Genomic DNA, 25,437 nt, shown 5'->3' on the forward strand with positions numbered 1-25,437 from the left:
CAAGAGATAAATTGCATTGGGAAAGTAAGCTGTGAGGGACCTCTCAAGAGTACTGGAGAGCAACGATGTCAGGCTGGAGACTAAGGTGTGCCTGATTTAGGCTATAGTCTTTGCAATTACGTGCTATGCATCAGAAAGTTGGACAGTGACTAGGGATGATAGAAAGAGAATTGATGCCTTTGAGCTGTGGTGCTGGAGAAGAGTGTTGAATATACCATGGACTGCTAGGGGAACAAGCAGGTTTGTCCTGGAGAAGGTGAAGTCGAAATGCTCCTTGGAGTCAAGGATTCTGAAGCTTCGTCTGACATACTGTGGGCATGTTGCAAGGAGGGACTGGTCTTGGACATCATGTTTGGGAGAGTGGAGGGGTCGGTGCAGAAAAGGAAGACCCTCGATGAGATGGATCGATTCTGTGACTGGAATGGTGGGAATGAGTGCGTTTGAGATGGCTATGTTGGCACAGAGTAGAACGGAGTTTAGAGCTCTTGTACATAGGGTCACTATGAGTCACAAGTAACTCGATGGCACATAACAACAACAACATCATAACAAATAATTGTTAATATTAAGAAAAATGGGAATCCCAGAACCCCTAATTGTACTAGTAGGAGATCTATACCAAGACCAAGAAGCTGATATGCAAACAGAGTAAGGAAGCACTGTTGTTGTGTTGTTGTTAAGTGCCGTTGAGTTGCAAGTGTCTCATAGCAACCCTATGAAGTAGAGTCCTCGACGCTTGGGTGCCTATCATCCTCTCTCCAGGTTCATAGGATTTCCAGAGGCAAGCTATTATGGAAGTGGATGCCACTCCTCCTTCCAAGGAAAACACTGCGTGGTTTAAAATTAGGAAGGGTTTGCATTAGGGTTGTATCCTTTTTTCATACCTATTCAATCTGTATACTGCACAAATAATAAGAGAAGCTAGACTCTATAAGGAAGATTTAGCAATAGGATTAGAGGAAGACACACATATTCAATCTGTATGCTGAGTAAATAATTTGAAAATCTGGACTCTACGAGGAAGAATGTGGCATCAGGACTGGAGGAAGACTCATCAGCAACCTGTGTGACACAACTTGCTGAAAATGAGGGAGGATATGAAATACTTGAAGCAGAAGATCAAGGACTACATACAGCCTTCTGTATGGATTATATCTCAATATCTACAAAACAGAGCCTAACCTCAGGACCAACCATCAACATTTTGATTTATGGAGAAAGGATTAAAGCTGTCAATGATTTAATCTTCTTTGGATCAACAGTCAACACCCTTGGTACCAGGAGTCAGGAATCAGGAGACATATTGAATTGGACAAATCTGCTTACAGGGATGTCTCCAGAGTGCCGACAAACAATAGTTTTTGTTTGAAGACTGAAGTGCACCAAATTCAGGCCATTGTCTTCTCAATTACCTACTATATAATTAGAGAGCTAGACAATTAATAAGGGTGACAGAAGAAGCAATGCTTTTAAGTTTTGGTGCTGGAGAAGTGTGCTGAATATCCCATGGACTACCAAAAGAACGAATAGATTATGTCTTGGACAAAGTGCAGCCAGACTGTTCCTTGGAGGCAAGGATGGTGAAGCTTCATCTTTCATACTTTGGACATAATGCTAGGAGAGGCTGTTCATTGGAGAGGGATATCACTTTGGGAAAGATGAGGGCTCAGCGAAGAAGAGGAAGACCTCCCACTAAGGTGGATTGATATGACTTCAGCAATGGGTTGGAGTGTTTCAGAGATGGTGAAGATGGCACAGGCTAAGACAGAGTTCAGGTTGGTTGTACATAGTGTCACTGTGAGTTGTACTCAACTTGAAGGCACCTAACAACAACAGCAATCTAATGTTGGCAAAGAGTACTGAATATGCCATGGAATGCCAAAAGATCAAGTCATTCTTGGAAGAAGTATACTTTGGGTATGTTGTCAGGAAGGGCCAGTCTTTTGGAAAAGGCATCATGCTGGGAATAGTTGTGAGTCAGAGAAAGAAAGGAGGAAGATGCTCAACATGGTGGAGTGACACAGAGACTATGACAATAGGCTCATGAGTATCAGAGATTGTAATGATGGCTCAAGATGGGGCAAGATTCAGACCTTTCGTTCATAGAGTTGCTATGAGTTGTAGTTGACTAGAAGTACTTTACAACAACAATAGTCTATATGTATTTGACTCTAAAATTTTTATCTCTTGTTCTGCTTTGTGATGTGCTGAATCTGTATGTAAGGATCTTAACTGGGAATCTCCACTTCTTTTTAATCTCAGAGACTCCAAGCCTTTCACATCTCTGTTTGAACTACTTTCTTTTAGTCATTACTCCTTGCCTGAATTTTCTAGCACATTGACATCAGCTCTCAAATGAGAATCTTCAGTCAATCACCATATAGTGTTGTTTTTTTTCTTTCACTTACCATGTCAACTATTTGGGCTACAATTCCTGATGAATTTTCCTATGCAGAATCTTCCATTTCTAGTCTAGCACAACTCAGTGCCTCTTTCTCTAATTCGCTGCAAAATTTTTTATATGATTTCCCTGTGTCATTCCTTCCTTATTTCCCTGCCACTAGGTTTTTCTGCAAATATTACCAAAAACAAATTTAAAAAATTAACTGCTTTTAAACTTTAACCTATAGTATTTTCACACAGTGTGTGCAGTTTTGCTTCTAGTTTTTGCTAATGTTGCCTTCCCCTCAAGATATTTTCATAAACAAAATATTTTCCACAACATGTAAAATAATTAACATAGCATGCTTCTGAAAATACCTTAGAGGTGGATACAGTAGGTGAAAATCACGGAACCTGTGTTAGATGAGTAGAAATACAGTACTCCCTGTTGCTTAAGGGTCTGGTCTATAAGGGTCAGTCTATACAATCTCCTTTTTCTAGATTCCTCTCATCTGCCACTGTTCTTCCTGGCTCTCATTCATATATAGGTTTATTGCTGTTGTTGTTATGTGCCCTCAAGTCAAAACTGACCCATACCTGTGCATTCAGCCAGTTTTCAGAGACTCTAAATCATATAGGAATGAAGTGCCTATCTTTCCCTCAGAGAGCAGCTTGTCTATTCAGACATTTGCTTTTGGGTTGGCAGTGCAACTTCTTACACCTTGGTCACCATAACTTGCTATACATGTTTAATCATTATTAAAAAATTCCTTTTTTATGCCATATATTTTTATACATTGAACTGTTCTATATTTGTTCATGTTATCTTTCTCAAAAGTCTCCAAGACCCCTCATCCCAAAGTAAATATTCCATTTCTTCCCTGTTGTTGTTGTGTTGTGTGCCATTGATTCAAAACTGATTCACAGCTGACCCTCTGGTGAGTTATCAGAGGCAGTTAATCACATGGGAGGTGATTGCCCGTCCTTCTCTCATGGAACGTCTGGTGCATTCAAACCATATGCCTTCTGGATTGCAGCACAGCTTCTTAAGACAACAGTTAAGCCACATACCCTCTTATAAAATCAAAGCTAAATCTTTGGCCATCAGGTTGGTTCTGATTCATGGTGACCTACCATCAGGTTTCCGAGACTGTAAATCTTTATAAGAGGAAACAACCTTCCTTTCTCCCAAGGAATGGCTAATGGATTCAAACTCCCAACCTCTTGATTAGCAGTTAAATTTGTAATACACTGAACAACCAGCATTCCTCCTGTCCCTTTATATCGTATTTTAATTATCTTGGGCAATCACCAAGTATACACTGTGAGATGCATATGGCTATTTAGCTTTCTGAGTTCCTAAGCGCTGAGTCACCTAGATCACCAATATTGATTAATTCACACATCAAACCCAAACTCATTATTGTCGAGTCACTTCCAATTCATAGCTACTCTCTCCCTTGGTTTTCAAGGCTATAGACCTCTATATGGGAGGAGCTCCCCATCTTTTCTTACAGAGCAACAGGTAGATTCCAACTGTGTGCCTTTTAATTAGTAGCCCATTCTATTATGCAGTAATCTACCAGGGCTGCTTAAGCCTCACATGGCAATTATGCAATATACCACAGTCACATAATGTGGTGTATTAGAGTCTTATCCAGCTACAGAAGTCAACGTGGGGATGTGATACTGCCTAAACCTCAGAGTCATGATTTGATTTTTCATGACTAATAAAGGCATTCATTACAAGGTGGGTGCTCCTGCTCTAGGGAGAGTAAGCTATTTCCTGGGGATCATGTAAACTCGCATCAAGACCCTGCCCAGGACTTACCCTATGCTTCTCTTCATTGATATCCTTTTCTCATTATTTGAAAACTGTTCACACATGCAGGGCCACTGTTATCTCCAGTAAGCTCTGTGAGCTATTTCAGTAAATGATAGGCCTCCAAAGAACAGGGGGAATGGGATGTTCTAAAGTGGATAGAGTCCTGTGGACTCCCCGGCTCGTGGTCAGTAAATGCTGGCTCAGCTGTGGGTGGCTGGCAAGGCTGCCTGGACACCTGGGATCTGAACTGAAAAGGGAAGACAAGTTGAGATTTAAAAATGATGCAGCTTGGATAGAGAGAGACTTGTCAACCACCACACAAAGTGACTTAAGAGGTCAGTGATTTTATTCACAATTGGTCCAGTGGGTAGGCTCAACTAGAAAGAACCCTAATAATGCAATACCCTTTATGGCTCATTGTTTGCATAATGAAATCTGGTATTCTAATTTCCTAATTGATTGTGAGAAAGACACATGATTCCCTTTCTTGTTGAAGCAAGTCACTGTTTCAGTACTTGGGGTTTAAGTGCTCCATAAATGGGTACAGAAAATGGAATGTATTGGAATATAGATAAGAGTTATTGTACCAAACAGATCGAGATGTAACTCAGGAAATAAAGAAAAGCTTTTTGTGATTTTTTCCTTTTTTTATCTTGAGAACTAGAGATTTACATTTATGACAAACGTAAGAATTGTTCTGAGAACAATGGAAGCATCACCTGCAAATTACTCTTTGTTCTGAGTTAGACCCATCAAGTCATTGTCTGTGGCACATGTTATCAATCCATTACACTGATGATTTTAAAATAAGAACCAGTTCAAGAATTACGTACATTTTATTCAGATTGACACATTTCTATTCAGTGGAATCAATTGGTTATGATGTTGTTTTGTTAGTAAGTAAATACAATATGTTAAATGCATACCAAATAAGTATCATCTCTACATTCCTTTTATTATAATAAAGATAAAAAAGAGATTAATCTATATGGAATAATTATGCCTTTAAGGTAACAGTACTGAATATCCATTGCTTAAAGAACAGATAGATATGTCTTGGAAAAAGTGCAGCCAGTATGCTTCTGAGATATCTGCAAAGATGACAAAGCTTCATCTCACATATTTTGTGCATGTGGTTAGAAGGGGCAACTCCTTGAAAAAAGATACATGCTTAGAAAGGTTAGCAAAGAGAGGGAGACTCTTACTGAGATGGGTTGACACAGTGACTACAGCAATGGGTTCAAGTGTGTCAGATTGTAAAGATGGCACAAGATAGGACAGGGTTCACCGCTGTTGTTCATAGGGTTCTATGCGTCGTACTCAACTCAATGGCACCTAACAACAGCAGCATTTCTGTTAGATGCTCTCAAGTCTGAGTTACAGCAGCTCTATGTACAACAAACAAACCCTGTCCGACTTACACCATCCTCATAATCTCCGCTGTGCTTAAACCCATTGTTATAGCCACTATATCAGTGTATTTCATTGAGGATATTTCACTTCTTCACTGATCATCTGTTTTTTCCAAACATAATGCCCTTTTCCAAGAACTGGCTTTTACTTTTAACTTGTTTAAAGTATATGAGGCAAAGTTCTAAATTAGTTGAAGCAGATTTTATTTTATTTTATTTTATTTTTTGAAGCAGATTTTAATGAATGAAAACAATGCAGTAAGGAAAAGTCATTGTCAACTGAAGAAATATTGACATATTTCATTACAATTTTGGCTTTCTGGCCCAAGTACAGGTTTTGCAAGAGCACAGTGAAGTATCCTGGGATTCCTATTCATCTCAAGGTTATCTACAATTTGTTGTGATCCACACATGTAAATATCTTTGCATAGTCACACAGATAGACACTCCTTTGGTACTCTTTCAGCCGAAATCCATCTAACATTGGCAATAATGTCTCTAGCACCACAATGTCTTCTAATCCTGGCTTGTATTTCTGGTAATTTTCTGTTAGTGTATTGTTCCAGTCGTTCTTCCTCTATTTTTGCAATGGCCTTTGTATTCTTCATGGATGATATCCTTGGTATCCTTCTACAGCTCATGAGAGACCCAGACAATGACTAAAGAGTATAAAAGAAGAATCAATGTCTTTGAGTTGTGTTGCTAGAGAAGAGCAGTGAACATACCATGGGCTGCCAAGAGAACGAACAGGTCTTTACTGGGGAGGTTGAAAGCAATCTGCTCCTTGGATGCAAGGATTTTGAAGCTCTATCTCATATAATTTGAGTGTGTGGGCAGGAGGACATCCTGCTTGGAATGCCAGAGGGACAGTGCAGGAGAGGAGGACCCCCAATGACACGGATTGACACAGTAACTGGGGTAATGAGTGTCGGTGTGTCAGAGTCAGTGAGACTGGCTCAGAATAGGGTGAAGTTCAGAAATATTGTACATAGGATCACTGTTAGTCACAGGCAACTTGATAGCACATAGCAACAGTAGCAACAATATTAAGAATTTACCTGTTTGAAAAGTAAATACAAAATGAATACATGTTGTTGTGTTGTTAGTACTGTTCAGTCTATTAAGACTCTCAGTAACCTGTAAACAACAGATCTCATACTTGTCATGTCCTAAACCATTCTCACAATTTTTTCTATGATCAAGCTCATTGTTACACTCACTGTGTCAGTCCTTCTTGATGAAGATCTTTGTCTCTTTTTCTGATGCCTCTACTTTTCCCAGCATAAAGTCTTTTTCCAAGGACTAGGTGCTATGAGTTGTACTTGACCCATGGCAGCTGACAACAACAAAGTCTCTCTGACAACATTGCTAAAGTAGGTGAGACAAAGTTTCATTCTAATTACCTCTAAGGAGTATTCTGGTTGTACTTCCTCCAAGAAATACTTGTTTGTTCTTTTGGCAGTCCATAAGATATTAAATATTCTCCTCCAACATCATAATTTAAAAGCACTGATGCTTCCTCGTCAAAGAAATAATTGTAAACACTTAGAGCAAGCCCGTCTTAGTATTTAAACTTGAATCAGGCCCACCCTTGTCTTTAAATTGACATTCTTGCTCTTCAGCATTTTGGAGAAGTCCTTGATAACACATTTTCACAATGCAACACACCTTTTGATAGCAAGACTGCTGTGATCAAGGATATTGATTGTCCATCCGAGTAAAATGGAATTGTTGACAACTTCAGTCTTTTTTTCCATTTACACAATGTTGCCTACTGGTCTCCAGTTGTGATGATTTTTGTTTTCTTGATCCTGAGATGCAATCCATATTGAAGACAGAAGTATTTGATCTTCAACATCAAGTGCTTCAAATCCTTTTCACTTTCTGCCCTCTGCATAGTGCAGCTTGTTAATGAATCTTCCTAATGGGTAAGAAGTCACACTACCCACTCCAAGGCAGACAATTTTAACTTACTAGCTGCTCGAGAGAAAGATTGTCTGTTTTCCCCTGTGCAATTTACAGCATCTGACACCCTGCTTGATGGTCACCTATGAATCAGTTCCAACTCTTTGACAATGACTTTGACTTTTGATTGCTTGAAAAGAAAGAATTCTGTATGAAGAAAATAACATGGATCAATTGACTAAAATAGTGGAGTTCTAAGTTCTAGAAGTTGTTTACTTTTATAAAAGTGACATTTTCTTTGGTTTTTTTTTTCTCACAGGTGGATCAGATATTGAATATCTAGACTTCTATAAGCCTGTTGTGTGGTTTTGGATCCTTGTCGGGCTTGCCTACTTTGCTGCTGTTCTGAGCATGATTGGCGACTGGCTCCGAGTGATATCAAAAAAGACAAAGGAGGAGGTGAGAATTAAGAAGTATTCAAAAGTACTTCTTTTCAGCTATTTTAATAAAGGTTCTTTTCAATCACTTCTATTTATCTTTGAGTGTGAATTTGTGGTATTAAGAGATATATACCATGAGTTATATCCATTCATTTTGAAGTTATGAGATGATATACACCATGAGTTTTTCATTCAGTTAACAAATATTTATTAAACCCTTTTTATATGTCAGATGTTATGTTAATTTTGAAAAGTATTTATAGTTTTAAAAATATAAAATGAATTATCTAGTTTTTCTCCTTAGTTTGCTTTCATTTTTTTATGAAGACCAAGTGCTATCTAGTCAACCATGACTCATAGGTCCCTGTGAAAGAAAAATGGACCTGAATCTTGCCCTATCCTGTGCTCTTCTCCTCTTTTCTGATCTATTTGGGCCCACTGATTTATCACTACATCAGTCCATCTTATCAAGTGTCTTCTTGTCTTTCTCTGACATTTCTAAGCATAGTATCTCTTCTGACAACATGGTCTCTTCTGACAACATGGCCAAAATATGTGAGAGGAAATTTTACCATCCTTGTTTCTAAGAAAACACCCTGGTTGCACCTTCTCCAAGATGTATTTATTTCTTCTTTTGACAATCTGCAGGATGATTATTACTCTTCTCCAAAACCATATCTTAAAGGCATCAATTCTTCTGTCAGCCTTATGCATTGCCCAACTTTCAGATCCGTACCAGGTAATTGAAAAGAACATTTTAGATCTGGCACACCTTAGTTTTTAAACTGACATCGTTACTCTTTAGCACTTTAGAATGGTCCTTGAAAGATGATTTTTACAATGTTACATGCCTTTTGAATTCTTGAGTACTTATCTTGAAGACTGCTAAGTAAATTTTGTTCTGTAAAGGAAAAAATATTTATGTCAATATACCATTAGTTCCAAGTGTGTTAATGCTGATAACCCAAATATATCTTAGCATCAGATAATGTGCATATTACCCAACACTGATTTTGATTTACTATATTCAATTATTTTCTATTTTACTTATTTATATATAAATGTGTACGAGTGCACATGTATAAATACACACACACAAGCTTTGTACATGCATTATGGCCTGTTTTGCAGTATCCAAATTGTTCACAAAAATAGCCTTTGGACTAATTTGCACCGGTCATATTGCTAAACAAAAGACTGTTTATTGGGAGTTTAATTGCCAAACCAAAGGTTGCCTCTCTGGGGGTAAAGAGGGTTATCTCCTCCTATATAATCTATAGTCTCAGAAACCCAGTAGATAGTAAGTTATGAGTCAGTTATTACTTGATATAAATGAGAGACAGATGAACAATAAAATTTTGATCCATTGATTTTGAACTTCATCTCACATACTTTGGACATATTGTCAAGAAGGCCGAGTCTTTAGAAGAGGACATTATGCTTGGAAAGGTGGAGAATCATAAGAAGAGATGAAGACTCTCAACAAGAAGAATTCATACAGTGACTATAACAATTGGTACAAGCCTAGGATTGTGAGGCTGGCACAGGATAGGCCAAGGTGTAGAATTATTGTTCACAGGATTGCTATGAGTTATAAACAACCAATAATAGCAGTCTTAATTTTAAAATTACATAGTTTGAAAAGTGAACCTTTATTTCATAACTACATGTTTAGAAGAATTATTAATTTGACTTAAAAAGAAAGTGTTTATTATGAGTTCTATATTTTTGCTGCTGAATTTTAATGTCCTTTAGTAATCGTCTCAGAGAACACATTTCTAGAATGCACACCTATATAGCTCCATAATCTTTCTTTAAATCTTCCCTTCATTTAATTTTCTGATATTCATTGGTCAGAGCTATGAGTGTCAAAATCTTTGACTGATAGACTCATACACTCATTACTGCAAGTGAGACTAACTCCTTGCTCACTCTCCATAGATTTCCCAAGTTGTAACTCAAATGCAAGGTTGCCCTTCTTTCTCCTGAATAGTTGCTGGTGGATAGTACTACCAGAAAGGTTCGGATTTAGCAATGAAACTCCATATGGATTATCCTACTAGAGCTCCCTATGATTGAGAGAATAAACTTACCTAAATTAAGTGCAACTGTAAATGATAGTAATTTCTGTCTAAAATAAATGTTACTTTTCTGATTTAATTTTTTAAATCTTATTATTTTTGTGTATGTGTACCGTCAAATCAGATCCGACTGGTACAGGAGGAGATTGCCCCTCCTTCTCCAGCAAAGCACCTGGTGGATTTGAACCTTGTGCCTCTAGGATTGCAGTGCAGCTTCTTGCCACTAGGCCACCAGAGCTCCCTAAATAAATGTTACTTTTCTAAATGTTCTTGGTTATGAATTTTCATCAAGTTATATTATTCTTACTATTACTCAAGGTACTTTTGGTAACTAGTATAAATTATCCAGCACTTCCATTCCTATACACCATATTTTGCAATTGAGAATTCACAAAATTAATTTATTTGCATTAATCTGTATTTAAGTTTCACAGTGAAGCAAAAATATTTATTTTCTTATAAACTCATCAGCAAGGTCCTATGGGTCATATACTAATTTAACTCTGGTGAAAGGTTTTACTCTGCATAAATAATTCACTTTAATTGATACATCTGAATCTTGAATGTGTTCTGTGTATATCTGTGAGTTATGGTTAGTCTGACTTCATGTATATCTTTGTTGTTGTTGTTAGGTCCTTTCTAACTCTTAGCAACCCTGTTTACAGCACAATAAAACCCTGCCTGGTTCTGCTGTATCCTCATAATCTTTGCTGTGTTTGAGCTCCTGTTGCTACCATAGTGTCATCACACCTGAGGATCTAAGTTGATTGTCCTTCTCCATGGACTGATCTAAGTGGAACCATGTTTAATGTATGTGAGCTAAAGTCTATCCACCTTAGTTTCTAAAGAGCTTTCTGGATGTACTTCTTCCATAGAACTGTTTTGTTGGGTTGGGGTTTTTTTTTCCCATTCTCTTAACAGCTCATGGTATATTTAATTTCCTTTGCCACTACCATAATTCAGTGCGTCACTTGTTTCCTTTATTAAATTTGAAATGCTGTATTCCTTTCTCATGGCTTCCATAACACTTTACTACATACTTAGTGGTTTAAAGTAATAGAAATGTATTTTTCAGAGTTCCAGAGGCCAGGAGTCTCAGATTCAGGTATCAGCATGCCAGCCTGAAGCTAACATTTCTTCAGAAGTTCAAGGGGAAAACTGTCCTCCTCTCTCAATTTCTCATGACTCCATGTGTTCATCCTTTTGTTTATGACTGCATAACCATGAAATTTGCCTCTATCTTCATTTGGCTTTATCTTCTTAATCCTGTGTTTTTCCTCTGTTTTTCTCCTAACAACGCTTGTCATCACAGGACCCACTTGGATAGTCTAGGATAATCATTCTCAAGCACTGTGTTTTATAAAGTTAATCACTATTGTCACCAATGGCCACTATTACCCTATCTTTTCAGGTACCCACCATATTTTCCCCATTTCCTTTATCTCCTCCCTTCACCACTAAGTTGTACAACTCTATGATTTCCCCCCTGTCCATCCTTACCCCTGTGCTCTCTTTCCTTCCTTCCTTTTGGCCTTCCAGACATGTTTTGCTAGTTATCCTTCTATTTTTACAGTAATGGTCTTAAGCAGTATTTGTCCTTATGACACTGAGTTAGTTCACTCATCATAATACTCTTTAGTCTCTCCCATTTTATGTAATATTTTTCAAAATTATTGCTCCTGAGTGCTGCATAGTATTCTCTTGTGTGAATGTACCACGGGTTCTCAATCTATTAAGTTGTGGTTGCGTATGTTCTTGTGGTTGGATGCACAGAGTTTAAGAAGTTCCCACTCATTGATCTTATCTTCTCCAGGTTCTGCATTTTTAGCTATGTTCACAAACCTACATATGTCAGTAGCCAGGGTTCTAATTTTGTTCCCGTTTTGTATCTTATTGATATTTATGGTTTGGGGTTTTACATTTAGGTCTCTGATCCACTTTGGGATGATTTTTATATATAGTGTGAAAAGTGAGTCCTGTTACAGTTTTCTGAAGGCAGATGTCCAGTTTTGCCCGCACCATTTGTTCAAGAAGCTGTCATTTTCCCATTTAATGGGTTTTATCAGCTTGTCAAATATAAGGTAGCCATAGGTTTATGGGTTGATATTTGTATTCTCAATTCTATTCTATGGCTCTATATGTCTGTTCTTATATTGATACCATGCTGTGTTGATTACTACAGCTGTGTAGTAGGTTTTGAGATCAGGAAGTGAAATGCCTCCAACTTCATCTTTGTTCTCTAGAAGAGGTTTACTTATTCTGGATCTCTTTCCTTTCCAGACAAAACTGGAAATTGCCTTTTCTATCCCCTTGACAAATGAATTTAGTATCTGTACTGGGATTGCATTGAACCTATGGATTGATTTTGGTAGAATTTTCATTTTTGCAGTATTCAATCTTCAAATCTATAAACAGAAAATATTTTTTTCATTTAGTTGGATGTTATTAAATGCTTCTTATAAAAATATTTTGTATTTTTCCTTATTTATAGTCAAAATTTGCCTTTCCGGTTAGGTTTATTCCTAAGTATTTTGTTTTGTGGTTAGCTATTGTAAATGCTATTGCTTTCTTAGTTTTCTTTTCCTTGTTCCTGTAGAAAAATGCAGCTGATCTTTGTATGTTGACCTTATATTCTACAACTATTCTAAATTGGTCCACTAGCTCTGACAGTTTCAAGTTCAGTATTTCAGACCTTCTGTGTACAGTATCCAGTCATCTGCATATAGTAACAGCCAATTTACCCAGTCATCTGCATATAGTGACAGTCACCCCTTTGCCAATTTCAATGCTTCTTATGTCCTTCTCTTGTCTTATTGACCTGAAAAAAACTACCAATGCAATATTGAATAAGAGTTGTGATAGTGGATGTTTGTAGTCTCTTTCTGTTGAGAATTATGTTGGCTCTTGGTTTTGCGTATATACTTTTCACTATGTTGAGGAGATTCCTCCTACTCCTATTTTGCTGAAATGTTTTAATTAGGAAGGGGTGTTAGATTTTGTTGAAGGCTTTCTTTGCATTAATTGATTAATGTGGTTCTTATTCTTTTCTTTGTTAATGTGATGTATTATATAGTTTTTCTTATGTTGAACTATTCCTGCATTCCTGTTATAAATCTCACTTGTTTGTGATAAATTATTATACAAAACACACTATTGGATTCTGTTGGCCAGGATTTGGTTAATGATTTTTGCATCTATTTATTAAAGATATTGGTCTATGGTTTTCTTTTCTGGTGATGTTGTTGCCTAGTTTTGGTATTAGGGTTATGCTTAAATTATAGAATGACTCTGGGAGTATTTCCTTCTTGTTCAATTTTTTGAAATAATTTAAAAAGAACTGGTGATGGTTTAACTCTGAATGTTTGGTAGAATTCACCTGTAAAGCCATCTGGGCCAGGATTTTTTGGGGAGGGGACGGAAGGGGGAGGTCTTTTCTTTTTAAACCTGTTTAGTCACTTCTTTTGTGTTGACTCTGCTCAAATGTTCCAATTCTGTCTGTGTCCATTTAGGTAGAGTTTCGGTATCTAGTAATTTATGCATTTTTTCTAAGTTTTCAAATGTATTGGAGTATAGCTTTTCGTGGTATTTCAGTATTATCAGTTTAATATTGGCAGTTTCTGTTTTGATGTCATGTCTTCTCGTGTTTAGAATAACCTTGTTTGGATTATTTGTATCTTTTATTTCTTTTGTTACATATTCTAATGGTTTGTCTATTTTTTATAAACACTTTTGAAGAACCACCTCATTGTTTTGTTGAGGGTTTCTATTTCCATTGATTTCAATTCATATCTTTATCATTTCTTCTGTAGGCTGTAGGGTTAGCCTGTTGTTCTTTTTCTATTTGCTGGAGTTGTTAAGTACTTTTATTTTACACCTTTCTTCTTTTTTTATGCTATGAACTAACCTCTGAGGTCTACTTCACCTGTATCCCAGAGGTATTGGTTATTTAAATTTTTTAATTTCACATTTTATTTCTTCTGTAAGTTGTATCAAAGCCAGATATTGTTTAGGAGAGTGTTGGGTTGTTGTTTTTATTTTCATTTATTCTCCTATTAGCTTTTATCTTTATGACATCATGAACTGGGAAGGTACTTTGTATTATTTCAATGTTTTTAAAGGTTTTTTTTGTGGTTTGCTTTGTGCTTTAACAGCTGATTCTAGAGAATGTACCATGTGCCTTTGAAAAGAAAGGAAATTGAGTTTTTGTTGGGTGAAGTACCTGAATATGAGTTCAAGTGGCTGATTGTATAGTTTAGTTCTTCTGCATCTTTGTTGTTTCCTTTGAGTTCACTTCTCTTTTGGTGAGAGTGGTATATTGAAGTCAGCTACTACTATTGTGGTGGTGTCTATTTCTTTCTTCGGGTCTGTTAACTGTTGTTTTATGTATTTTGTTTGCCTATTACTAGTCTTCTCAATTGCTTGCTATGCCATAGAAAGCTGGACAATGACTAGGGATGATAGGGAATTGGTGCCTTTGAACTTTGGTGCTAGAGAAAAGTATTGAATATACCATGGACTGCTAGGAGAACAAACAAGTTTGTCCTGGAGAGGGTGAAACCAGCCTGCTCCTTGGAGGCAAGAATTCTGAGGCTTTGTCTGACATACTTTGGGCATATTGCAAGGAGGGATGAGTCCTTGGCGAGGGACATTATGCTTGCAAGGGTGGAAGGACAGCACAAGAGAGGAAGACCTTCGATGAAGCGGATTGATTCAGTGACTAGGGTAAAGAGGGTAGGTAGGTCAGAGACTATAAAATTGGCACAGGATAGAGCAGGTATTCAGGGCTGTGTCCATGGGGTTACTGTGAGTCACAAGCGACTTGATGGCATATAACAACAACAATATCAATTACTAAGTGCATAGATGTTAATTAAGGACATGTCCTCTTGGTCTTTTGTGCTTTTGATCATTATATAATGTCCCTCATTATCTGATCATTATATAACATCCTTCCTTATCTCTTTTGGTGGTTTTCATTTTTAAGTCTATTTTATTAGATATTAGTATTACCATTCTACTTTCTTATGGATGCCAATTGCTTGGTATATTTATCTACATCCTTTTTAGACTGTATTTCTCCTTGTTTCTTGATGCATTTCTTATAGGCAACATATTGATGGGCTTTTTTTTTAATTGATTCTGCTACTCTTTTCCCCTTAATTAGTTCATTTAAGCCAAACACATTGAATGTGATTATTGATAGGTTAGGTTTTATCACTGCCAATTTTCTGTGTTTCTTTTTCTATTGGCTGCTGGTTCATTGGCTTTTCTCTGCTGTCTCTGTGTGAAGGACTTCCTTTAGTATTTTGTAGAGTCTGTCTTGTTTTTGTGTGAATTCCTTTAGTTCCCACTTGTTTGCAAATGATCAAGTTTCTTTCATATCTGATGGACAGCTTTTACAGGGTCTTTGGCTGGTAATTGTTTTCTTTCAGTCTTTATTTATACTGTCTCATAATCTTCTTTCTCACATGGTTTCTGCTGAGTTGTTTTTGTTGTTTTTAGGTGCTGCCATGTCGTAGTGACCCTATGATCGAGCAGTCTGAACATTGTTCTATGCCATGCCATCCTCACAATCTCTGAAACACTTGAGACCATTTCGCTGTCTGTCAACTCTCCCAAATATGATGTTCCTCTCCAATGAATAACCTCTCGGTACCCAAAGCATGCGAGACAAAGCTTCATCATCTTTGCTTACTAGGAGTACTCAAGCTGCACCTTTTCGAAGACCTATCTTTTTGTTCTTTGGCAGTCCATAGGATCTTCAGCACTCTTCTCCAACACCATGGTTTAAATGCATCAATTCTTCCTCTGTGATCTTTAGTCATTTCCAGCTCTCAGATGCATAGCAAGGTATTGAATATGTCTGCTGAGTACTCAGAGTACTCCCCTGTTGGTGACTCTGTTTTTTTCATTTTGTATTTAGAGTTCTATATACATACATATGTTGTTGTTACTATGTGCCATTGAGTTGCCCATGATTCCTAAAATCTCTATATACAATAGCTCTGAATTGTTCTCTGTCCTGAGCCAGTCTTACTGTCTCTGCCAACCCCACCCCCATTATCCCTGTTACTGCATCTGTCCATCTCATCTGAGGTATTTCTTTCCTGCGTTGTCCCTCCAGTTTCCCAAGTGTGATGTACTTCTCCAGGAACTGCTCTTTCCTGGCCACATGCCCAAAGTATGTGAGATTGAGCTTCAAAATCTTTGCCTCCAAAGAGCAGCATGGTTTCACCTTCTCCAGAATAAAGCTGTTTGTTCTCTTGGTATGTTCAATACTCTTCTCCAGCACCACAACTCAAACGCATTAATTCTTCTTCTGTAATCTCTGGTGATTTTCCAGCTATATATTAAAAATAAAATATACATGTGCATGCATGTACACATTTTAATGTAGACAACAAAGGTCCATAGAGAGAAAAGTGTTATGAAATTGTTACCAAAAAAATCAAATACCGGTACCATTAAGAGCCAGAGATTTTTGTGATAAGGTTATCTGACAAAAAGCATTGGCATAAATTTTTTACAGAGTAATGTGTCACTTATATATCAAATACAATAAAATATCTACATGGATTGATTAATGTCATGGAAAAAGCTCAAGTGCATACTCATGAATGATCTTCATGACTCTCAAACCAAAGAATGAAATATATCATTATGTTTTCTTATTTATTAGGCACTGAAATGGGGTGAACTACTGGTTTTCCCCATAAAGTTTTTCCCTCCTGCTTACTATTTTGAGTCGCATGCCCCATCCATCCAGTGATTATATGTGTAGAAAAGTCTGTGATGGGAGGTTGATATGAACTCTCTGGAACCGGAGCTGTTCTGGACATTGAATCTGTTGAGATAGAACTCTCAACTTGAACAAATATTATTTTTCTCTAATTTGTAATGCAATTTAGGAAAATGACAAAATTGGATCACAAAATCAAAAGAGAATGTGAAGAAAGACCGTAGTAATGTATAGTATATCTATGTATTATCAAGGCCAAAGTGTTCATTATTAAAAACAAACAAAATTTCTCTAGCAGTGGAGGGGGAAATACTGAGGCTGTTAGTTCATTTTGGTTTTGAAATAATGGAAGGTTATGGTCAAATAAAGATAAGCTACTCATAGTCCACACTTCTCTGGTGGTTCCATTCCACCAGTAGCTCGGCTGCAAAAAGAGACATGCAGTCTCCTCTTCTGCCTCAGAAGCCCAGTGTAGTGCCAGCTATAAGTCAGCTCCAATTTGAGTTGAAGTGAAATATGTGATAGTTGCCATCTTCTTATAGTTGAATTCATACTTAGTACTAGTAAAACACATTACTTACTTAAAGCAATCCAATTCCTTTAAGGTTTAAAAGCTTCTAGAAGTTGTTCAGAAGCAGTAAGATAATTTCCAGTTTTCAATTTACATGAATAATATTACTACGTATTTTCAACACCTGGTAATCCTAGCTTTTGATAAATATTTCTGAACAGAAAAAATAACCACAACAAAATAAAATTCCTAAATGTTAGTGCATACTTTCGCTGAGTAAGTAGATTTGGGCTAATCCTAAGTTTTAAACTATTTCTCAAAAACAAATCTTAAGCCGTATTGTTCAAGTATGAACATACAGATTTAATCATATATGATCTTAGTTATTTATGTGAAAGCATACTCTGATTCCAGTGAAGAATACCTTTAACAAAACATTATGTTTGGAAGTAGGAAATATAGTTTAGAAGATAGAATTTTTTCATTAACATGTTGAAATAAAACATACTGGTAATGTTAATCTATCTAAAATATTTAAAGAAGAAATGGCTATTTCGAACAACAATTTACTCTCCAAAATGTCACTTATTATTTCAGTGCCATGCATTCTTCAAGAAAATAATCAACTCAGCAATTTTTCTATATAGATCTAACGTTTTCTGTTGTTTGTGTTGTTATGTATACTATTGAGTCAACTACGACTCATGAACTACGACCTTATGAACAAGAACTCTGAACCCTGTCCAATCTTGAGTCAATCTGTCTCTAATACACTTGCCACCATTGTTACAGTCACAGTACCAATCCATCTCATCCAGAGACTTCCTCTCCTGCGTTGTCCCTCCACTCTTCCAAGCATGATGTCTTCTTCAAGGTCTGGTCTCTCCTGGCAACATGCCCAAAGTATGTGAGACACTTTCAAAGTCCTTGTCTGTAAGTAGCAACTTGGCTTCACCCTCTCTAAGACAGACCTATTTGTTTTCTCAGCAGTCCATCGTATGTTTAAAACTCTTCTCCAGCACTTCAACTCAAAGGCATTGATTTTTCTGTATTCCTTAGTCATTGTCCAGCTCTCTGATGCATAACAAGTAATTGCAAAGAGCATGACCTGGGTCAGGGACAACTTAATCTCTAGACTGATGTTATTGCTTCTTAGCACTCTGGAGAGGTCCATGATAGGAGACATTCCCAGAGCAGTTTGTCTTTTGATGTCTTGACTCCTGGTGCCAAGAGTGTTGATAGTGGATCCAAGCAAGCTAAAATTGTTAATAACCTCAGTGTCTTCTTTATGTACGATGATGCTGCCAGTTGTCTGCTGGTGACAATCTTTGTTTTCTTGATATTGAAGTGCAATCTATATTGAAGGCTGCAATCTTTGACCTTCTGCAGCAAACACGTCAGGTCCTTCTCAGTTTCAGTGAGCAAGGTTGTGTCATCTATATAGCACAGATTGTTGATGAGTCTTCCTCAGATCCTAATGCCAACGTCTTCATAAAGTCTAGCCTCCTAAAAGGTCTCTTCCTGTTCATATCCTATGCTCATTTTTTAATTGGGTTTTTACTTTTGTCTTGTTGTGGTGCTCGAGTATTTTATAAATTCTAGATAGAAGTCCCTTGTCTGACATATAATTACCAAACATTTTTTCCCCAATCTGTGGCTTCCCTTTTTACCCTGTTGGAAAAGTTTTTGAATGTGCATAGGGATTAATTCACCAAAGAAGACATTCAGATGGCAAACAAACACATGAAGAAAAAAAGAATCCCTAGCTCTAAGAGAAATGCAAATCAAAACAACTATGAGATATCATCTCACCCCAGTAAGAATAGCAAACTTTTACATAACAGCAAACAGCAAATGCTGGCAATGTTGTGGAGAAACTGGAACCCTTATTCACTGTTGGTGGAAGTGTAAAATGGTGCAACCAATATGGAAGGCTATATGGCGCTTTCTCAAAAAGTTACAAATAGAAATACCATTTGACCCAGCAATTCCACTACTGGGAATTTACCCTAAAGAAACCTGAACTGCCACCCAAGCAGATATATGTACACACATGTTTATTGCGGCTTTATTCACAATAACAAAGAGCTGGAAACAACCCAAATGCTCATCAACAAACAAATGGGTAGAAAAACTCTGATATATTCACACAATGGAATACTATGCAGCACTGAAAAACAAGGAACTCATGAAATATTATGCAAAATGGATGACCCTAGCAGACATTATACTGAGTGAAATATTTTAGTTACAAAAAGGCAAATATTGCATAGGGCCACTGTTGTAAAATGGGATTGACATCAGGGTTGAGGGAAGACAGAAAAGGAAGGCAGGAATGATGTATATTGCATTGAAACAGTTGAGGGATAGAACTGTTTAAAAGGGATATATGAATATATATTCTGGTCATTACAGAATTTCAGAGTGAAGGCTGCATAGTGAAGTAGACCTGGGAGGAGGGATTGCATAATAATGAAAGAGTTTTTATTTTCAAGAAGAGTGAATTGGGAGGGGTGAACAGGGAGAAAAGTGCAACATTAAATGATTGGAAATCCTAAGTCTCTGTAAACTTCTTTTTAAATTAATAAAAATATGTGATATAAAAACAAATTAAAAAGAAAAGCAAAAAAAAAATCTGTTCCACATATTGATTGAAGATGTGTGGAGAAAAAACACATCTCTTACACACTTCTTTCTTGATCTTGAATGATACAGTGTTTCATTGCTGTATTCCGAAGACTGCTTCCTGGTCTAAGTACAGGTTTTGCATGAGCACAATCAAGTGTTCTAGAATTCTCTTTCTCCTCAGTGAGAGCCTGTTTGTTATAATCTGCACTGTCAAATGACTCTGCATAGCCAAAACCACAAATAGACATTCTTCTGGTACTCTTTGCTTTTGGTCAAGGTTCATCTGATATTGCAATGATGTCCCTAATGTGATGGCCTCTTCTAAACTCAGCTTGTGTTTCTGGCAGTTTTCTGTCAATGTACTGTTCCAGTCATTTTTGGGTAATCTTCGGCAGTATTTTCCTTGCATGTGATATTAATGATTTTTTTTTTATAATATCCACACTGTGGTGGTTCTTCAAAATTGGGAAGGGTGTATGACAGGGAGGTGTCCTTTATCCATACCTTTTCAACCTGTATGCAGAACAGATTATCCAAGATGCTAGGCTCTATGAGGAGAAGTGTGGTGTCAGGATTGGTGGAAGATCTATCAACAATCTGCATTATGCAGATGACACAACCCTGTTTGCTCAAACTGAGGAGGACCTGATGCGCTTGCTGCAGAGGGTCAAGGACTGCAGCCTCCAATAGGGATTGAGGCTCAATCTCAAGAAAACAAAGATTCTCACAACTGGGCTAATTGGCAGCATCAAGATGGATGGTGAAGAGATTGAGATTGTTCACAGCTTTAGTTTCCTTGGCTCCACAGTCAACAGTCTTGGCACCAGCAGCCAGAAAATTAAAAGGCGCATTGCCATGGGAAAGTCTGCTGTTAGGGACCTCTCCAAAGTACTGAAGAGCAATGGTATCACTCTGGAGACTAAGATGTGTCTAATGCAGGCCATGGTCTTTGCAATCACTTGTTATGCGTCAGAGAGTTGGACAGTGACTAGGGAGGATAGAAGGAGAATTGATGCCTTTGGGCTGTGATGCTGGAGAAGAGTATTGAGGGTTCCATGGACTGCTAGGAAAACAAACAGATTGAACCTAGAGAGGGTTAAAGCGTCTGCTCCTTGGAGGAAAACAAATATATTGAACCTGGAGAGGGTTAAAGCGTCTGCTCCTTGGAGGAAAGGATTCTGGGACTTTGTCTGACCTACTTTGGACATGTTGTAAGGAGAGACCAGTCCTTGCAAAAGGACATCATGCTTGGAAGGGTGGAGGGACAACACAGGATGGCCTTAATTTTTGCCAATTCCTTCAGAGAAGCTTGAACTTCTTCCTTCAACCCATTAGTTCTTGATCATATGTTGTTTCATTTAAATTGTTCTGTGTCAGCCAGTTTTTTTGGTAACTCTATACTCCTTCCATCTTCTTTTGTTGCTTCCTGGATCATTCAGTATTTTGCCCACAGCATTTTCAGTATTGCAGCTCAAAAATGAAATTTATTCTTCAGTTCCTTCAGCTTAAGAAATTCAAAGTGAGTTGATCCCTTTTGGTTTTCTGACTCTAGTTCTTTGCACATTGCATTATAATAGCATTGCTTTGTCTTCTTGAGCTGTCCTTTGAAATCTTCTGTTCAGTTCCATAACTTCTTGACTTCTTTCCTTTACTTTGACTTCTTCCCTTTACTTTGTCTTTTCAGTATTCTAGTGCAATATTCAGAGCTTGTTCTGACATCCTTTTCTATCTTTTCTTCCTCTTTTGATTTTGTAATGACGTTTTTCATTTGTCACAGATGATATTCTTGTTACCATCCCACAGCTTATCTGGTCTTCATTCATTAGTTTTAAAAACCTCAAATCAATTTCTGAGATTGGTTTTTAAATTCAGATGGGAAAAATTCAAGGTCATATTTTGGCTTTTGTGAATTTGTTTTAATTTTCATTAGCTTCAGTTTGAACTTGCACCTGAGTATTTAATGGTCTACACTTGGAGCCTGACTTCGTTTCTCAGCTTATATTGAGCTTCCCCAGCGATTCATTCCACCAATACAATCACTCAGATTCCTGTGTAGTCCATCAAGTGAAGTCCATGTGTAAAGTCACTGTTTGTGGTTTTTTAATATAAAATATATTTCAATGAATAAATTGTTGATTATACAAAATATTGTCATTCTATCTCCAGGCTCATTTATGTCACCAAGTATACATTTTCTGACTACTGATCCTTCTTCCTTGTTCACAGTAGGTTTTCTGTAGATGTATTTAATGTTTTGGTAAATTCTAAAGGAATTTAAGCAAATGTTTGACAGTAAGGAAAATTGTGACTGTATTTTTTTAACAAAAAATTTTATTCTATAGATTCTCTTTTGAGGAAATGATGCTTCCTTTTAGAAAAATGAATTGTACTTAGGTAGAATTCTATATAATGCAATAATACTAATTGCTGAGGAAGTTGCAGTAACAATAGTGTATGAAGATGTAACCATCAAATGCAGAAGGTAAGATATAGGCTGAGTTAGTAATAAAGCAAGCATAGAAGCATATGTCCTATGTTTTGCACAGGTAGACCTTAGTTTCTTATTATTAACATTTATTGCACTTTCAAAAGAGCTCATGATCTCTAAATATTTTTTCAATAAGTGTATCCACAGCATATATTCCTATTCACAACAGCAGATAAACATTCCTGTAGTGCCCACAGTTATATACCAATGTTTCCTAACTGTGAGGCCAAACATCTGGCCACAGCAAGTGAAAGGTCGGCAGGACTCCCTTACCAGTCTTGTTTCTGTCATCATTGGAGACTTTATTGCATGTGGTTAGATTTGTGAATTATTAAGTTGGCATGTCAATTCATGAAAATTCACTTTGATTGGGAAGTTTCAGTACCAAGAACCCTTCAAGGAGTATCCTTGAAAATTTTATTTAGCTCTGGAATTGTGAAGGAATCTGGAATCTGGACAGACTTTGTTTTTCTCAGCTGGTCACTTAGTGGCTGCATTTTTGCCTCTTCTCATGTTTACTCAGGTGGCATTGCTTTCTCTTAAGAAATACCTATAACTTAACGGCTTTGCTGTTGTAGTTTGGTTCTGTTGAGTTGGTTTACAATTCATAGTGACCCTCATTGACAAAGAACTGCTCTATAGGGACCCTCCATTGGATTTCCAAGGCGATACATTCTTTATGGGAAGAGACTACTCATCCTTCACCTTTGGTTAACAGACCCAAATCTATCAGGGTTCCTTAATCTTTATTAGAGCAGACACCATATCTTCTGTGGAGCAGCTGGTTAGGTTCAAACTGCCAACTCTTTGGTTAGCAGATGTGTGCATACTTAGTCAACCATAAAGGCTTCTTACTTTGACCACAGACGGACATTTATGGAGCCGTTTCAGCCTAAGCCCTGAATATATTTCAACAGAATGCATTAACATTTATTTTTATGGAAAACGTGCTTTTAATAGGAAAAGTTCCATATGCTATTTGAAATAATTTGGAGTTCATTCTGAAAACTTTGGGGAACTATTAAAGAATTTTAAGCAAACAGAGTGACATGATCTTGGCAACAGTGGAAAAGATGGATTAGAAATAAGTAATACTGGATACTCGGGAATTAATTGTGAAAGATTATTGCAAGAATCCAGATATTATAGAATGAAGGCCCTGTGATGAAAGCATTTACTTCAGATGTACTTGACAGAGAATGTATGAGATTTGGTTTCCTACCAGCTATGAATAGTAAAGAGAAAGGGAACATGCTATTTTTTTATTTTAGCTTTGGATATAGTTGGTAAACAAGAAAGTGAGAGATTTTGACTAAATAGTTGCTGCTGTTTTTGTTATGTGCTGTTGAGTTGACTATGACTCATAGCGACCCTGTGTACAATAGCTCAGAACCCTGCCCTGTCCTGAGCCAATGTCATTGTCTCTAACACATGTACCCCCATTACTCTAGTTACTGTGTCAATCCATCTCTCATCCAGGGTCTTCCCCTCCTGCATTGTCCCTTGACCTTTCTAAGCTTGATGCCCTTCTTCAAGGACTGTTCCCTTCTGGCAACATGCCCAAAGTATTTCAGACAGAGCTTCAAAATCCTTGCCTCCAAGGAGGAGCTTGGCTTCATACTCTTCAGGACAGATATCTTTGTTCCGTTGGCAGTCCATGGTGTATGTTCAGTACTCTTCTCCAGTACAACCCAAAGGCATCAGTTCTTTCTCTATCATCCTTAGTTATTGTCCAGCTCTCCAGTACATAGCAAGTAATTGCAAATACCATGGATTGAGTCAGGCACACTTCAGTCTCTAGAGTGACATTGTTGCTCTTCTGGGCTCTAGAGAGCTCTGTGACACCAGATTTTCCCAATGCAGTTTGTCTTTTATTTTCCTGATTGCTGGTGCCAACAGTGTTGATTGTGAAAACAAGCAAGCTAAAAACGCTAACAGTCTCAAACTCTTCTCCATCTATCATAGTAAAGTCAATTTCCCAGTGGTGAGAATCTTAAGAATAGATGGTAGGATGGAATATTTTCACTTTGGACATACATACATACAGCAAGTAGGCCAGTTGGGCATTAAAGAATTAAATTCACATGCAGATAATTGGATAGATAAGCCTAGGATATAAGAAGGATAGTTATTGATGTTGATGATTGCCTTCAAATCAAGCACGACGCATAGTAGTTCAGGAAATACATTGAGGCATTATATAACTACAGAAATGGTAGTTTCACTTGTGAATATAGATTAATTCACCCAATGAAGATTTATAAAGTAAGTAAGTGAATAAATAAATAAATTTTAAATTGGAACCCTGGATAACAGTGTAGAAGGCTGGATGCCCACACTGTAAAGGACAATAAGAACATACAAAAGCCTAGCAAGCAAAAAAAAAAAAAACCAACAAAATAATTGTCATTGAGTTGACTTGACTCATAGAAGCCTGACTGAACAGAGTAGAACTTCACCATCGAGATTCTCAGATTCTGAGTCTCTACAGGAGAAAACTGCCATGATTTTCTCCTGCAGAGTAGTACAGCTTGCAGTTCTGAGCAACGGGCCCTTTGGTCAGAGCTTAAGCACCATGTCACCAACACTCCTATGTAGAAAATTGTTTAGTTCAATAAGTGGATTCATAGTTTGATCTAATGGCAGGGCAGTGAAGTTGAGGGTTTCAATAGGAGAAAAAGTGATAGATTTGTTAAAGATAATAATGAAGAGGAAAGGAATCCAATAATATGCGTCATACCACAAAATCGATGAAACAAGTAGAATTCACCTATGACATTGTGCTTTAAAGATGTAATTCTTGTAAAAAAAAATCACTTCCTGAAATGGTGCAATACATTATGAATATATACTGAGGTTTTTAGAGACATCAAGTGCAGTTCCAAAGAGCAACAGACACATTGTATTTTATGAAAACAGGAACCTCTAGAATGCAAAAGTACATGAAAAGATGCTCCTGGTGAGCATGAGTATAACCCTAATAATCTTAGGCAGGTACTTGGGGAACATATATGGGCAAATGAGTG

General features: G+C 37.2%; 1 protein-coding gene across 3 annotated transcripts in view; it reads left to right on the forward strand.

Moving 5' to 3' along the window:
* The window catches only part of KCNK2 (potassium channel, subfamily K, member 2), a 453,725-nt gene that overhangs the window by 365,181 nt on the left and 63,107 nt on the right, over nt 1-25,437 (forward strand). For all 3 annotated transcript variants that reach the window (XM_006890556.1, XM_006890557.1, XM_006890555.1), the window contains exon 6: nt 7,844-7,983. In XM_006890556.1, the coding sequence (XP_006890618.1) occupies nt 7,844-7,983 (140 nt within the window). The remainder of the gene's footprint in view (nt 1-7,843; nt 7,984-25,437) is intronic.

Source organism: Elephantulus edwardii, unplaced genomic scaffold (genome assembly GCF_000299155.1).
Source record: "Elephantulus edwardii isolate Elephantulus edwardi_28Jun2011 unplaced genomic scaffold, EleEdw1.0 scaffold00090, whole genome shotgun sequence".
Taxonomy (NCBI): domain Eukaryota; kingdom Metazoa; phylum Chordata; class Mammalia; order Macroscelidea; family Macroscelididae; genus Elephantulus; species Elephantulus edwardii.